The sequence below is a fragment of the Gigantopelta aegis genome, chromosome 14 (assembly GCF_016097555.1).
Source record: "Gigantopelta aegis isolate Gae_Host chromosome 14, Gae_host_genome, whole genome shotgun sequence".
NCBI classification, from domain to species: Eukaryota; Metazoa; Mollusca; class Gastropoda; order Neomphalida; family Peltospiridae; genus Gigantopelta; species Gigantopelta aegis.
Window position 1 is genome coordinate 10,760,711 of NC_054712.1, and position 14,354 is coordinate 10,775,064.

Genomic DNA, 14,354 nt, shown 5'->3' on the forward strand with positions numbered 1-14,354 from the left:
AATGTGAAAATAATTGAACAACATTCACAATAATCGTGTTCTAATTCCTACAATGTCAACATGCGTGTTTATTATGTAAACTAATAGTTTCATGCTATTAGTGCAAGTTTTATTAAGTGTCAAGGCATACGTTGAGCAGACATCAACATCATAAAACACCATTTTTAAATGTCACTTAAATATTCAAAATATTTCACCTATTATTGCTTTAAAGGCAATACAAGTATATACATTTTATGGTGACATTTTATAGCAGGACTTGAAATAGTTTTGTTCCTAAAATATTTGGCTAATAGTTGGGCTGGTAGATACTTCTGTTTTTTACACAGAAACTGAGAAAGGTCAGCAAAATAATGAATAAGTGAAATCAGCCTATAATCTATATATGTGATCTACAAACGTATGTTATACTGATATGTTAATATGGGTAAGATTGGTTTATTTTTGCCATCTTAAATATTATTATGATTTCGGCCTGCAGACTTTCTATCCAGAATGAAAGAATATTCAGTAACAGTTTCATGGAAATTCAACCTCTGCAAAGTAAATATCTACTAAATATCTATACTATTTCTCTTCAAATAATACTATATTTAATTAACCACAAAATGCCATTCCCTATTTTTGTATTTAATTAATGAAGCCATGTGTTATATTTTTAAAATGATACATGCTGGTTTTCATTTAACAGAACTGGTTGTGGATTCTGAAGATGTCAACAATGAGAAAACTGACACACAGCAAGAACCTCTGGGTAAATTGAAATATTATTATTTTTATCTCTTGAGGCTGAAAAAAATACTTTTGTCTTGGATCTGCACAAAGGTCAATTTTAACCTTGCACATTTAAAACAAAAAATCAATTGACCAATGGAATGAAGATACTGCCACATGAAAATGCTAAAAACACTCACTATCATTTCAAAGTTTGTTGTGGCATTCTTTTGAATGAAACAAACTTAAATATATACAAATGTAGGTTTTCTAAATATTTATGGTCATTGTATTCATATTAAATGGGTATTAGTACATATGGGTGTATAAACCTTAAAGCACTTATATAAAGGAGAGCTTTTGGCTATGCAAATTCACTCTGCATAAGCTTGTTATTGAGATATTGTCATCATCTCTAGTGTTCTTTGACTTTTACATCAATGCTTGTAGTGTTTACTGTTCTGACTGTGGGAAAGTGGTAGAAATAGCCTATCTTTGTGGTGGACGAGTGTTTTACTTTGGCAGATACCTAAAGAAAAAGGTGCCGATGAGTCTTTTAGCAATTGGTTTTCTTTCCTTTCATTTCCATGTATTGATTATTATTTATCTGTTTCTAGGGGTTCCAGTCATCGCAAAAATTGTAGAGCAGACACCCAATGACAGTAAGAGTTGTTTCTTTATACTACTTTCACTGTGTGCAAATAAGTAAATAATTCCCATTGCTGTACTAACCATATTTAATATGTAACACATTTGCATGGACTCACTTTGACTACTCTTCAAGTTCTAGTATACTGTACCATAACATGATCTTATTTCTTTAAATATGGTAATTAAATTAAAATTATATTGATTTGGAATACCAAACCTCACTATTTTATCAGCCAACTCGATTTAACTGAACCACAAAGGTGGGAATTTCATGTTAACTCTAGCAGAAATGATCATGTTCATAAGAGGACCCATTAAATAGGCCAATGATCTGGTATGGTACATATATGCATTAACATTTATATGTTATACATTTCAGTGTCACCAAAATCCGTGCCTAGACACAAACGAGTAGCTTGGTCTTCTGCTGAAACAGAAGCTGTGCTGAGACCGTTCGCTACTTATAGCAATGAAGGTGTTACCAGGAAAGAGACAAATTGAAGACGTATTGTTTTCAGAACCAGTTTTAGCACATCGTTCTTAGAAAAATGTCAAGGATTTTATTTGAAACAGCATAGTCAGCAAAAATAAACTGTAGTTTACAAGGGGACATTTATAGTTACTAAGTATTTGATTAGGTTTTCACTTCACAGTATTACTTAGCTTTGTTTTCAAATCCAGTTTTAATACAGTTTTCATGGACGGATATAAACGTATTTAAAAAATCGCATAGTGAACAAACAATTTACAATTGTAACTATTAGTATTATGTCAAATAAAAGACATTTTTATTTTATTGGCTTCTTTGTATACTAGTATTACATATCGTCAGAAAATATCTGAATAAATTGCACTTGACATGTAATAGGAATGGTCCAAAGCAAAGTAATAGAAACAAATTAGACTGCTTTCTCTTTTTTTAATTTTTGGGACGGGACGTAGCCCAGTGGTAAAGTGCTCGCTTGATGCGCAGTCGGTTTAGGATCGATCCCCGTCAGTGGCCTCATTGGGTTATTTCCCGTTCCAGCCAGTGCTCCACAACTGGTGTAACAAAGGCCGTGGTATGTACTATCCTGTCTGTGGTATGGTGTATATAAAAGATCCCTTGCTGCTAATCGAAAAGAGTAGCCCATGACGTGGCGACAGCGGGTTTCCTCTCTATATCTGTGTGGTCCTTAACCATATGTCTGACGCCATATAACTGTAAATACAATATGTTGACTGCGTCGTTACATAAAACATTTCCTTCCGTCTTTTTTAATTTTATTAATGACTTTTGAAACATTAAAACTTGTTTTTGTCAAAACCCATCATTTTTTCATAGCCAGCGTGGTTGTTGTGCCTCGAACTGAACAGCAGACATATCAAATATGGTTGGGTATATTTATTGTCGTGCTTACATCCAATTAAGGTTCAAGCATGCTGTCATGGACACATCGCGCAGCTTCCTGAGCATCTGTCCAAGACAGATGTTAATATTAGTAGAAGAGACGAAACCCGCTATCACCAAACTAGTGTAGCTACTATTTCCTATAAGCAGCAAGGGATCTTTTATACCTTTGTTAATCCAGTTATGGAACCACTGGTCGGTGTAAGTAGTTACACTTTCCCATTGAGCCTTGCGGAGAACTCTCATTGGGTCGGACTCAATATCGATATTAAAACATACAATGCCTCGACTGAGTTTCGATCTCAGTACCTACCAGCCTCATGTCCGATAGCTTAACCACTGTGCCACCGAGGCCGGTGTATCAAATATGAAAGCCATCCATTAAAGAATGCAGAACTAAATGTGTTAATACAATGTGTGTCTGCACTGTGTTTGCATTATTAATCTAAAAATATGTGCAGATGTATTTGTGTCCTCTGCCTACGTTCATGATGTGTGTGTCCTCGGTGTGTATAATCAGTATGTGTGTGCGTCCTCTGTCTGACTTTGTTAATATGATGTGTGTGTCTTCGGTGTGCATGTATTATGAATACATTTATCCCCTGTCTGCCTGTGTTAATACAAAGTGTCCTTAGTGTGTATAATTAGTATGTGTGTGCGTCCTCTGTCTGACTTTGTTAATATGATTTGTGTGTCCTCTGTGTGCATGTATTATGAATACATTTATCCTCTGTTTGCATGTGTTAATACAAAGCGTGTCCTCAGTGTGTATAATCAGTAAGTGTGTGCGTCCTCTGTCTGACTTTGTAAATATGATGTGTGTGTCATCGGTGTGTGTATAATCAGTATGTGTGCGTCCTGTGTCTGACTTTGTAAATATGATGTGTGTGTCCTCAGTGTGTATAATCAGTATGTGTGTGCGTCCTCTGTCTGACTTTGTTAATATGATGTGTGTGTCCTCAGTGTGTATAATCAGTATGTGTGTGCGTCCTCTGTCTGACTTTGTTAATATGATGTGTGTGTCCTCGGTGTGTATAATCAGTATGTGTGTGCGTCCTCTGTCTGACTTTGTTAATATGAGTTGTGTGCCCTATGTGTGCATGTATTATGAATACATTTATCCTCTGTCTGCCCCTGTTAATACAAAGTGTGTCCTCAGTGTGTATATATTGTCAACTATATTTGTGTGTCCTAAGTCTGCCTATGTTAATATGATGCGTGTCCTCATTCTCTATAGTATCCTTTTGTGTATCGTGTGTATTATTATAATGTGAGATGAGTGAATCATAATATTATTACCAAATGTTGGACACATTTTACATAAAACTGTCCACGCTCTGTATGTACATTGCCAAATGGTGTGTCCTCAGTTTTACCACATCAGTCGCATACAAAATACACATGTGTGTCCTCACTTTGATAGGTCTGGTAAACACAGTGAAAGTCATCAGATTTCAATGCCAATGCACATGCTACTTAAGGATGTTCTATAAGTGGCATGTGCAAAAGCACACCACTGTATATTTAAAACTAAGCAAGTCCACTATCTGTGGGTATGGGACGCAGGTCCACACTTTACATCTTTAACAAACGTGTGTGTGTATATTATATGCAATAAAATGTTTTCAATTAAACGCAAACACATTTGCATACATCTGTATTCATTTGTATATACGTGTGTGTGTGTCTACCTGTGTGTGCGTGTGGTGTATGCGTGTTTGTGTCTGTGTTTGTGTGTCTGTGTCTGTGTGTATTTGGCTGTGTGTGTGTGTATGTGTGTGTGTGTATATATATTATATGCAATAAAATGTTTTCAATCAAACGCAAACACATTTACATACATCTGTATTCATTTGTATATACGTGTGTGTGAATGCGTGTGTGTGTGTGTGTCTACCTGTGTGTGCGTGTGGTGTATGCGTGCGTGTGTGTGTTTGTGTGTCTGTGTGTATTTGGCCGTGTGTTTGTGTGTGTGTGTATTATATGCAATAAAATGTTTTCAATCAAACGCAAACACATTTGCATACATCTGTATTCATTTGTATATACGTGTGTGTGAATGCGTGTGTGTGTGTGTGTCTACCTGTGTGTGCGTGTGGTGTATGCGTATGTGTGTCTGTGTTTGTGTGTCTGTGTCTGTGTGTATATGGCTGTGTGTGTGTGTGTGTGTGTGTGTGTGGTGTTCATTCATATATGCATATTCATATTTTAAAACTTAATTTTATTCAAACTGAACTTTTGTTTGTACCATATTGCAGGCTGGAAATGTTGAAGACGCCCCTATCAGTGTAGTCTATAATGTATCGTGCTTTGAAAAATACTAGAAAATACTAACTTGCCATTTCTCACAGACCCGTGTAGAAGATCACCGTTGTGTATCAAAATCGTATACAACGTATGTTGGAGATCGTTTCTGAGAGGTCTTGACCCAGTTTAGTGTCATTGTATGGAGATGTAAAGTGACGTCATTGGAATACTGACGCCATTCAAATTCATAATTAGCTGTATTATTACAATGCTTCGCCACATTAAAATGCTCGATTTTCATCAACTTCATTTTCCGAGTGGTTGGTAAATGTTTTAGAGTGCTCTATTTTGTTTTTAAGGAAAACGGATCTGTTAGCTTAGTAGTGATTTCGTTATGACGTGGTATGTATGATTAAAGCCAAATATCCATACGCCATGACCCAGTTAGGCTACGTTCTGAAATTTTCTTAATTTAGTTCATTATATTGTTTACATTTTCATATTTTCGAGGTATGTAAGAAATGCAATACATTAGTGTCCGTTTGATACTATTTATCTTACAACTCATTGTTTAAAAACGTATTCAACTCGCTTTCGCTTGTTGGATACGTTTATAAACAACTCGTAAGATAAATGGTATCAAACGGAAATTCATGTATTATTCTCTATATCTTATTAATAATTCCCTTTCTGTTTTCTTCTCTTTTTAAAGATCTTGAAAAAACAGGTCGCCTGTGTGGAACTACTGAACCTAAAGAATCTTATGTGTCAATCGGAAGGGCAATGACTTTGACATTTTATAGTGACGATTTTAACAACGATGGTGGATTTAAGTTGCTGTATACTACCTTTTACATGGGTAATTTATAGTCGGTGTTTAATGCATGTAGCTTTATCACGGGTACGTTACACTGTAGTCTCTACTACGTACATGGATGTATATTATGTATACTGTTAAAAATAAGTAGGGGGATATTCCATTTCAAATACATTAATTATAGAATGAAATGAGATATAAAACTAAAAACATGTGCACAATATGCGTCAAAGAGCATGAAAAAACGCACCGATTGTTTTGACCCCGAAGCACGTAGCTTGACGTGGCACGTGTGAAGGGAGTGATTTGAAATAACCATAAATAATATCTTATTATCATTTTGTTTAACGACATAATTAGAAAATTGACATCAGATGACCTTTAGAAGTCATTTCAGGGTCATAACTGTAAACATTGATATAAACTCGTAACAAGGCTTTATCAAAGTTGTCAATGGCAGCTTTCCACCAAATGTTTTTATTAATTAATTATTTTTTATTTTGAATTGTGATGATTATACTTTTACGACATAAAACAATACAATAAAATAATTCATTTACTAGTCAAAATTATTAATTATATTAGAAAATATATAGAGGTTGACCAACAGTTATCTTCATTTTGGGTACATATTTTGCACCAATTTTTCTACCAATAAATCTTGGTATTTGTGTGTGTGTGTATGTGTGTCTAACATTCTAATCTGGATTCTTTTGTAATGGTGTGTAGCATCTGCAGCTTGTAGAAATATGCATGTGTCTGTTTTCTTGTTTGTACATGGTTACGAATAATTTACATTAGCAGCCTTTGGTCACATTATATCTTCTCCTATAGACTGAACACATCTTTCTTGTTACAGAGAACATCAAGGCACACTTTCCCATGCCAAAATATGTATGCATTTGCCATTGTGTTTATTTGCCTTGAGGCTGGCTCGACTTTGTACATATTAAAATTAATGCCAAATATAATCTGTGAATTGCATTTTTATATAGAATATCCTATATGCATAATGATATCTGCACCCTCTATGTCCAGTTCAAGTTGGTTGTTTCACCATTGTGTTGCACAAGTGTTTCCAATGAAGCACCTGGGACCTTTTCCCACTAAGCCTTACGTTACCATAGTCAAGTGAAAGTGGTGGATGAACTAATTGATTCTCATAGAAAAGGAAGTGTTCCAAGTCTACGTCATCTACATGACAGGCAATGTAAATAAGCTGTTGTCATGTTTTAACAACTGCTCTTGTCCTTTTTGGAATGTCAGCTATTGTCTTATTTGTAAGATCAACTTGTCACGTAGTGTTCCCATGTTTTACAGGTGTTCAGTGACGACATTACATATAGTAAGCTAGTGTATGGAAGAGTCATTACAGGTGTACAATAGCATCCACATGATAGAGTGATATTTCATGATTGTGTCCGAGATAACCACATCAAACTCAAACTTTGGTCTCTGTTTCTCTTTAAAATCATTTCAGCTGATCCATGTTGACAATGTTTGCATTGAGCATACGTTCCATGATGCAGTTTATACAGAGTAGAAGCAATCACCTGATGTACATGAGCTGTACTACTTTTAAAAAAGGTTCTGATGAGATAATTTCACCTAGTATTGGCGCCAATGTCCAGCCACTTTCTTCCAGGAGGGTCACCAAGTACTTTTAATAGCGACATCTTGATATGTAAACCATTCATCATCATAACAACAACAGTCTTCTGACTATGTATCTGGCCACATCTACTGGGTGTATTTTAAACCACTGTTCAATATGTGAAATCACAGGAACCTGTTGAGGATTAAGATACTGCGTAGCTATAGGAATATCCCTATTGTTCACGTCACCTGTATTCTTTCTGAAACTGATAGCATAATTGCCTGGCAGATTTACCAGACTTGCTGAAAGCTGTTTGTGTTTGTTCAATTCCAATATTAACAATGGCAACATACTAATCATGTTGTGGACTGTTAATGCCCGGCTGGATCCCAGTTGTGTGTTTCACTTCGGTGGTCTAGTGGAGGCAAGAAAACTGTTCCAAAACTATTGGTGGTGTTAATGGATTAAAAAAAACAAAAAACAAACAACACACCTAGCAGAGCTAGTCCAAGCGAAAAACGTATGTCAGCTAGATAGTTTGTAGATGTTTATGAGTATGCATTTATCATCCATTAAAGGCTTTTGTAGGAGATCTCGCTGGCACTACAATTTGCCATATTCTCCGCAGGAGATATCGCTTCTTATAATCTTGATTGGTCATATTTTAATCACAAGACAATGTTTTGTTAAGTCACTGTGTTTATTTCAGCGCTAAACCTACCATTAGTGACGTTACGCCACTGACGTTCTGCTAGTTAACGAGTCTACCGCTGACATTCAACCCACATGACTGACATTGTTTACAACTGTCGCAAATGAAAAGAATGATAATGGATGATAAAAAGAATACCCTCCCCCCGGCAAGCCTCGGATTTCATACTTTTATCAGATCCTCTATATACACCACATGGATATGGTATTGGCATCTATCCCTTTTTACTGTGTCAGAGAAAGATCGCCGATGCCATACTCGACCATTATCTGCAGTGACCATTGTGTTTCACTAATCTATTACACTACTGTTTACCAACTAGTGTCACAAGTTTCACACTTAACAAGTAATGCCCTGATGGAAAAATGAATAAGTCGTCCTCAAAATATGAGGTGAACAAAGGAAGTGTTTTATTTAACGACACACTCAACACATTTTCCTTACAGTTATATGGCGTCAAACATATGGTTAAGGACCATACAGATACTGAGAGAGGAAACCCGCTGTTGCCACTTCATGGGCTTCTCTTTTCGATTAGCAGCAAGGGATCTTTTATATGCACCATCCCACAGACAGGATAGTACATACCACGGCCTTTGTTACAACAGTTGTGGAGCACTGGCTGGAACGAGAAATAGCCCAATGGGTCCACCGACGGGGATCGATCCTAGACCGACCGCGCATCAAGCGAATGCTTTACAGCTGGGCTACGTCCCTTGCCATTTGATGCAAATGATGACCCCCCACCCCCCAAAAAACCCACACAAAAAACACAAAAAAAACACACAAAAAAACCCCGCTAATAAGCAAAATATTTGAGAAAATACTCGATTACCCATACTCAATGAAATTTAAATAAGTCCTGACAGGTGCATTGTTTGTTATGCAAAGCCTTTTAGCGTTAACATACCTTTACATACTGAGTACTGAGTACATGAACTCTATGTACATTCATTTTGTTTTTCAATTGTTATGGTCCCCTAATGGTATCTCAACAATTTTACACCCCTACACCTCGGTGAGGTTATAGCACGTGCAGGGGAGGTAATGTTTGTGCACATATCCTCTGGACTAAGGGACATTTTGGAAATTTGAGACTTGCTAAGGCATTTGTGGATAGAATATGGTGTACAGTCACTTTTATATGACTAGGACCTGCTGATTCCAAAAATGCTGTAAACCAGATTGGTAGACTTCCTGTACAAACATAATCATCAAAATCATCAAATGTTAATACACTTTTCAGCTTCCCTAAGTGTTGCACCATTAAAGATGTCTAGGGTCGCTGGACAATATATGTTTTTTCTTAGTTCTCTCCATAAGCACTGATTGTTGTCCTGTGCGAAGACTACCATCCATCTGAGCAAATGCCAGAGATACTAGGAGAAGGTCGTGCTTCAGTATGTTGTTCAAGTCAACACTTCGGCCAGCTCCACAGGATAGACCTGTCTGCTTTTAATGTCTCCCCAGTTTCATTAGCCACCTTAGAAATGTCATAAATGTTTGTAAAAGTCAGCTACTTATTCTTTTCCCCAAGGATCTGTGAACTGTTTTGTAAGATGTCCTCCACCAGTAAGAATTTGTCTGCCTCTCACAAACTCGTCAACCTGCTTGAAGCAACAACTTTGTAATATCTTTTGTTGCCTGATCCAATGTTGCAATGTTACACAGTGTTGCACCATCGTGTTAACTTCTTGGAATACTCCAAAAGTGTTTACAACCTGCACAACTCTGTCTTCATATTTACAATCTCTCTGTCTTCGGCTTTTTGTAGATTCTTTTTGGACTAAAGAATCATCGAGTGCAAGATTATAGAGTGTCTGCTGCAATCTGTGCTCGTGGGATAAAGGATAGAGCCCATATACAGTCTTTGTTGTTCCAACTATTCCACCTCCTCTCTTACCCGTTCCATTCAGCTATTCCAGACATTGAACAAGATCCACTTGGTTGAATCTGGAATTGCCCACCTTCACTACAGATTTTCTCAGTAAGGTATATATTACCCCATTTTGCATCGTTTGTATGATTACATGTGCAAACGAGGAAGCATACATCGGAATGCAAAGACGTGTAGCTCCCATATGCCATCCCGTTGAGCACGGATAAATATCAATAGCACTTTCACCATCTGCAGATATTTCCAGCATAGCATAAGGTTTGGATGTTCAGAATGACTTTAACCAAACTGAGATAGTGCATTTCTTAGCCTTGGTGTTGACAGAATGCCAGAGAGCTGTTTAACTCCGTCCTCGCAGTTCAATATTCTTTTTCAGTTCAGTATCAGAATTCTGCAAAAGTGTAATAAATTTTAGCAGAAGTATTTGCATATCCCACTCAGTGCATTCTCTGCAGTTTTCTTTCCCTATAGCTCACTTTCAGTCCACAACGCAAAAATTCCAATAGCCTTCATAAGGTTCATTGCAGTGGGAAAGCAACCCAGTCGAGGAATAAGAACTCTGTATTCAGTGTTTGTCCATATCATTTTAATTAACTTACAGAATAAGCCCTCGTCTACAGCAAGAACTACATAATTCTGCCCAATTAGCTCGGCTGCATACTTGCATCTTTTTACAACCGTACTAAGAGTGTCAATTCCGTGTGCTGTGGCAAGTGTCGGTGGCATATATCAAATTGTTGTTTGTGGAGGATCTACTTAGCTGTGCTCTTGGTTGAATTCAGTCCATTCTTGTTTTAGTGTCTGGGCACTAGGCTTCCGTGTGAAAGTCATTTCCATGGCTTCTGCTTCACATTGAAATGGCTTACCTTCTTGGGATAGGCGAAACCACTGTCGCAGCACCTTTTCCTTTAATATTGGTTGTGCAGTACCTTGAACTATAAGTGATGGGACAGCCGTATTGACAGCATCAGGAACATGTAGTGTTTGGTTTTGAGATTTACGTTTTCTCAATGATGTTTCGGGTTGTGGTCCATGCTGCCATGCAGCCATTTGAGCTCCACGAAAAAAAGTGACCATTCCATCTAGGCTGGAATTAGGTGCATCAGTGCCAAACACAAATACGTGATTTTGTAAACTGTGTGTGTGATATTGAAGGTTTGTATTGGATACTGTGCAAATCGAACTTTTAAAGCAACAGTTTGGCTAATTCAGTGTGAAAAAATACACACATCGAGAATGAATAGGTGTTTGTCAGTGGCATACCAACAAACGTCTCATTCTCCAGTGATTCATAGTGTTTTCTTTCTTCTTTTTTTTTTTTTTTTTTGTTGTCAGAGAATCGATGCGTTATGAAGTCTTTAACCATTCTTTGTGCAATGCCCCATCTTCTAAAAAAAAATATGGCCATCTTTCCTGTTCTTGCAGTAGCGGACAAAGTAATGTTATGCAATCAGTGGCTTCAAAACACACTACTTAATAGCTGTTCACCGAGGTGGTAGGGTGTAAAGTATGCGACCACCCTCATAAAGGTAGATAATTACTGAGCCTTTGCCACTGCATTCACACCTATCCACGTAGTAAATTTATCTGTAGTCACTGTTTAATTCCATCCCCATAAGTACAATGTATTATAGGACATAAAATGCTGTCCTGCATGGCCAGTACTGGAAATAATTTTGTTTTAACCAATTTTCAAATATGTGGACCACACAGGCTTTCTGCCAGAACATAATTTAAGGTTACGTAATAAAAACAATACGGACCATAAGTGCCCCAACTAGATGGTTATGTGTTAGAATGTTTTCAAATTGGGACATTGCATTTCATGTGCTTTGACAAATTTTAAATAGCAGTTATCTAAAAATTATAAAAATATATTCATTAATTTCCATGATTTTAGGATACGTAATTTTACCCTCCGTACCCACTGGCAGCAACACTGGTGGAGTATTGCCTTGAAATTATTAAAAAGTGGCTTAAATAAACCAAATTGTTAATCAAATCTTGAATGGTGTATTTGTATAAAAATATGCAGTTGTATTATTTGGCTATCGGCAAGGTGATACCTGGTTTTGTTTGTGGTAAAGTGCATATAAAATACCCCTTCCTGCTCTATTGGTAACAGTGTCCTATGTGGCAGGTTTCTACTTTTTCTCTCAATTGACTAACTCTCGAAATAACCAAATGTTAGACAACAAAAGACATAGTTTTAGATATGCTGTTAGTACTATTTTCCTTTCCCAGTTTCCACTGTGTAATTCTTTGCACTTGGAAATGTTCTCAGTGCAGGGTTAAAGTCATTGTATTGCTTATATTATCCAGTTTCGAAAATCCGAAATGTTTCTTGTCATCTTGGTGTTTGTAATACTACTAAATGCATTTTGTTCCGACATAATTTTGGCAACGCGTGTACATTTGAAAAATAACGGTTATAGAGACGAGCCTAATCTATTTTTCATTCTGTTGTAACTTTATATAAATGGATGTTTGGGGATTGGCCAACAGTCATTAGCCAATATTAAGCTTTGACCCAACATTTTACAACAAGCATATTTTACAAGCAACGAAATAAAACATAATAATTAGAATTTGTTCCTGATTTAGTAACAAAGAGGTGCAATAGGTTTGTAGATTAACCAAACTTGGTATCCATTTTCACGTACTGAAACTAGGGTCCGCCACCTTTACCTGCATGTTTATCTTTTTTAGAGCCGTGTAAAGGATCTGACTTCAAGTGTGACAACGGCCGCTGCATCGCCGGTGCCCTACAGTGTACAAAGTACGACCACTGTGGCGACGGCTCCAACCTCTGTCCTGTAGTTACGTGGATCGTCATCGGCTGCGTCGCAGGCGTTGTTGCCATCGCGGCGATTGTCCTGGTGATTGTGTTCATTAAAAAACGCCAAAAACAGAAGGTGAAGGCAAATTTTATTTTTTGACAGACGTAGAGAATACTAAACGAGTTCTCACGTGATGCGCGGTCGATCTGGGATCGATCCCTGTCGGTGGGTCTGTTGGGTTATTTATCGTTCCAGCCAGTGCACCACGAATGGTATATCAAAGGCCGTGGTATGTGCTATCCTGTCTGTGAGATGATGCATATAAAAAGATCCCTGGCAACTAATGGAAAAATGTAGCGGGTTTCCTCTCAATGATTAAATATCGAAATTAGCAAATGTTTCAGATCCAATAGCCGATGATTAATAAATCAATGTGCTTTAGTGGTGTTGAACAAAACAAACTTTTAACTAAACGAGTTGGAGCAATGAATAATCGGGTAGCACAAATTTGCCCTGGACCGGGGATATGCATTTAATCAGGTTTTATAAGCATGCACACGCTCACACATACTCATACACATTACACGCGCACCTCAAAGGTTTTTGTCTGATGATATTCACCAATTAAAAAACAAGAAAAAAGTTGTTATTGCGTCCAAACCAGACAGTATGGCCTAAATAACATTCCAGTTTTGAAGAAGTTTTTTTTTTTTTTTAACGATACCACTAGAGCACATTGATTTATTAATCATCGGCTATTGGATGTCAAACATTTGGTCATTTTTAAATATAGTCTTAGAGAAAAAAACCATTAGTAGCAAGAGATCTTTTATATGCACCATCCCACAGACAGGATAGCACATACCACGGCCTTTGATACACCAGTCGTGGTGCACTGGCTAGAACGAGAAATAGTCCAATGGGTCCACCGATGGGGATCGATCCCAAACTGATCGTTCATCAAGCGTTCGCTTTACTACTGGGCTACGTCCCGCCCGTTCTAGTTATGAAAGCACACCACCATTTAACGTGGTGTTACTTGTTGTAGCATCTTAAAATAGTCCAAGTTAGGAATTAGCTCATCATTAAAAACAAATACTGATTTAAAAAAAATCGAAATACCTTTTGAAGTCTTTCTTTGATGATTGGAAGTTGGTTGACGTCTGTAGAATTTTAAATTACCCAAGTTACTTCTCATATGCTATTTAGTACTAACTGTTAACAACTGTGCCGAAGGTATGCTGTCACTTGTATAACTCCAACACGAGGCAGTGCTCAGGTCTGTAGGTGGCTAACTGAAAATTTCGTGTCGACCGCATACCTTCTGCACAGTTGTTAACGGTTAGTACTAAATATCATATGACAAGTAACTTGGGTAATTTAAAATTCTACATGTACATGTATGCTGATTTTTTACAAGGTACTTGTCAAGAGAGAGTACTTCCTAAAACTAAGTAATCACTTGATATAATGGGGGGTTTTGTGGGGTTGGGGTGGGGGTATTTATAACTATTATTATTGCATTGCCTAGTGTAATTAATGGTCGCGT

At 37.2% G+C, this 14,354-nt stretch overlaps 1 protein-coding gene across 1 annotated transcript in view; it reads left to right on the top strand.

Annotated features, from left to right (window-relative positions):
* The window catches only part of LOC121388930 (neuropilin and tolloid-like protein 1), a 44,168-nt gene that overhangs the window by 26,153 nt on the left and 3,661 nt on the right, over positions 1–14,354 (top strand). The window contains exons 3-4 of the mRNA XM_041520477.1: positions 5,715–5,861; positions 12,735–12,940. Coding sequence (XP_041376411.1) covers positions 5,715–5,861; positions 12,735–12,940 — 353 coding nt within the window. The remainder of the gene's footprint in view (positions 1–5,714; positions 5,862–12,734; positions 12,941–14,354) is intronic.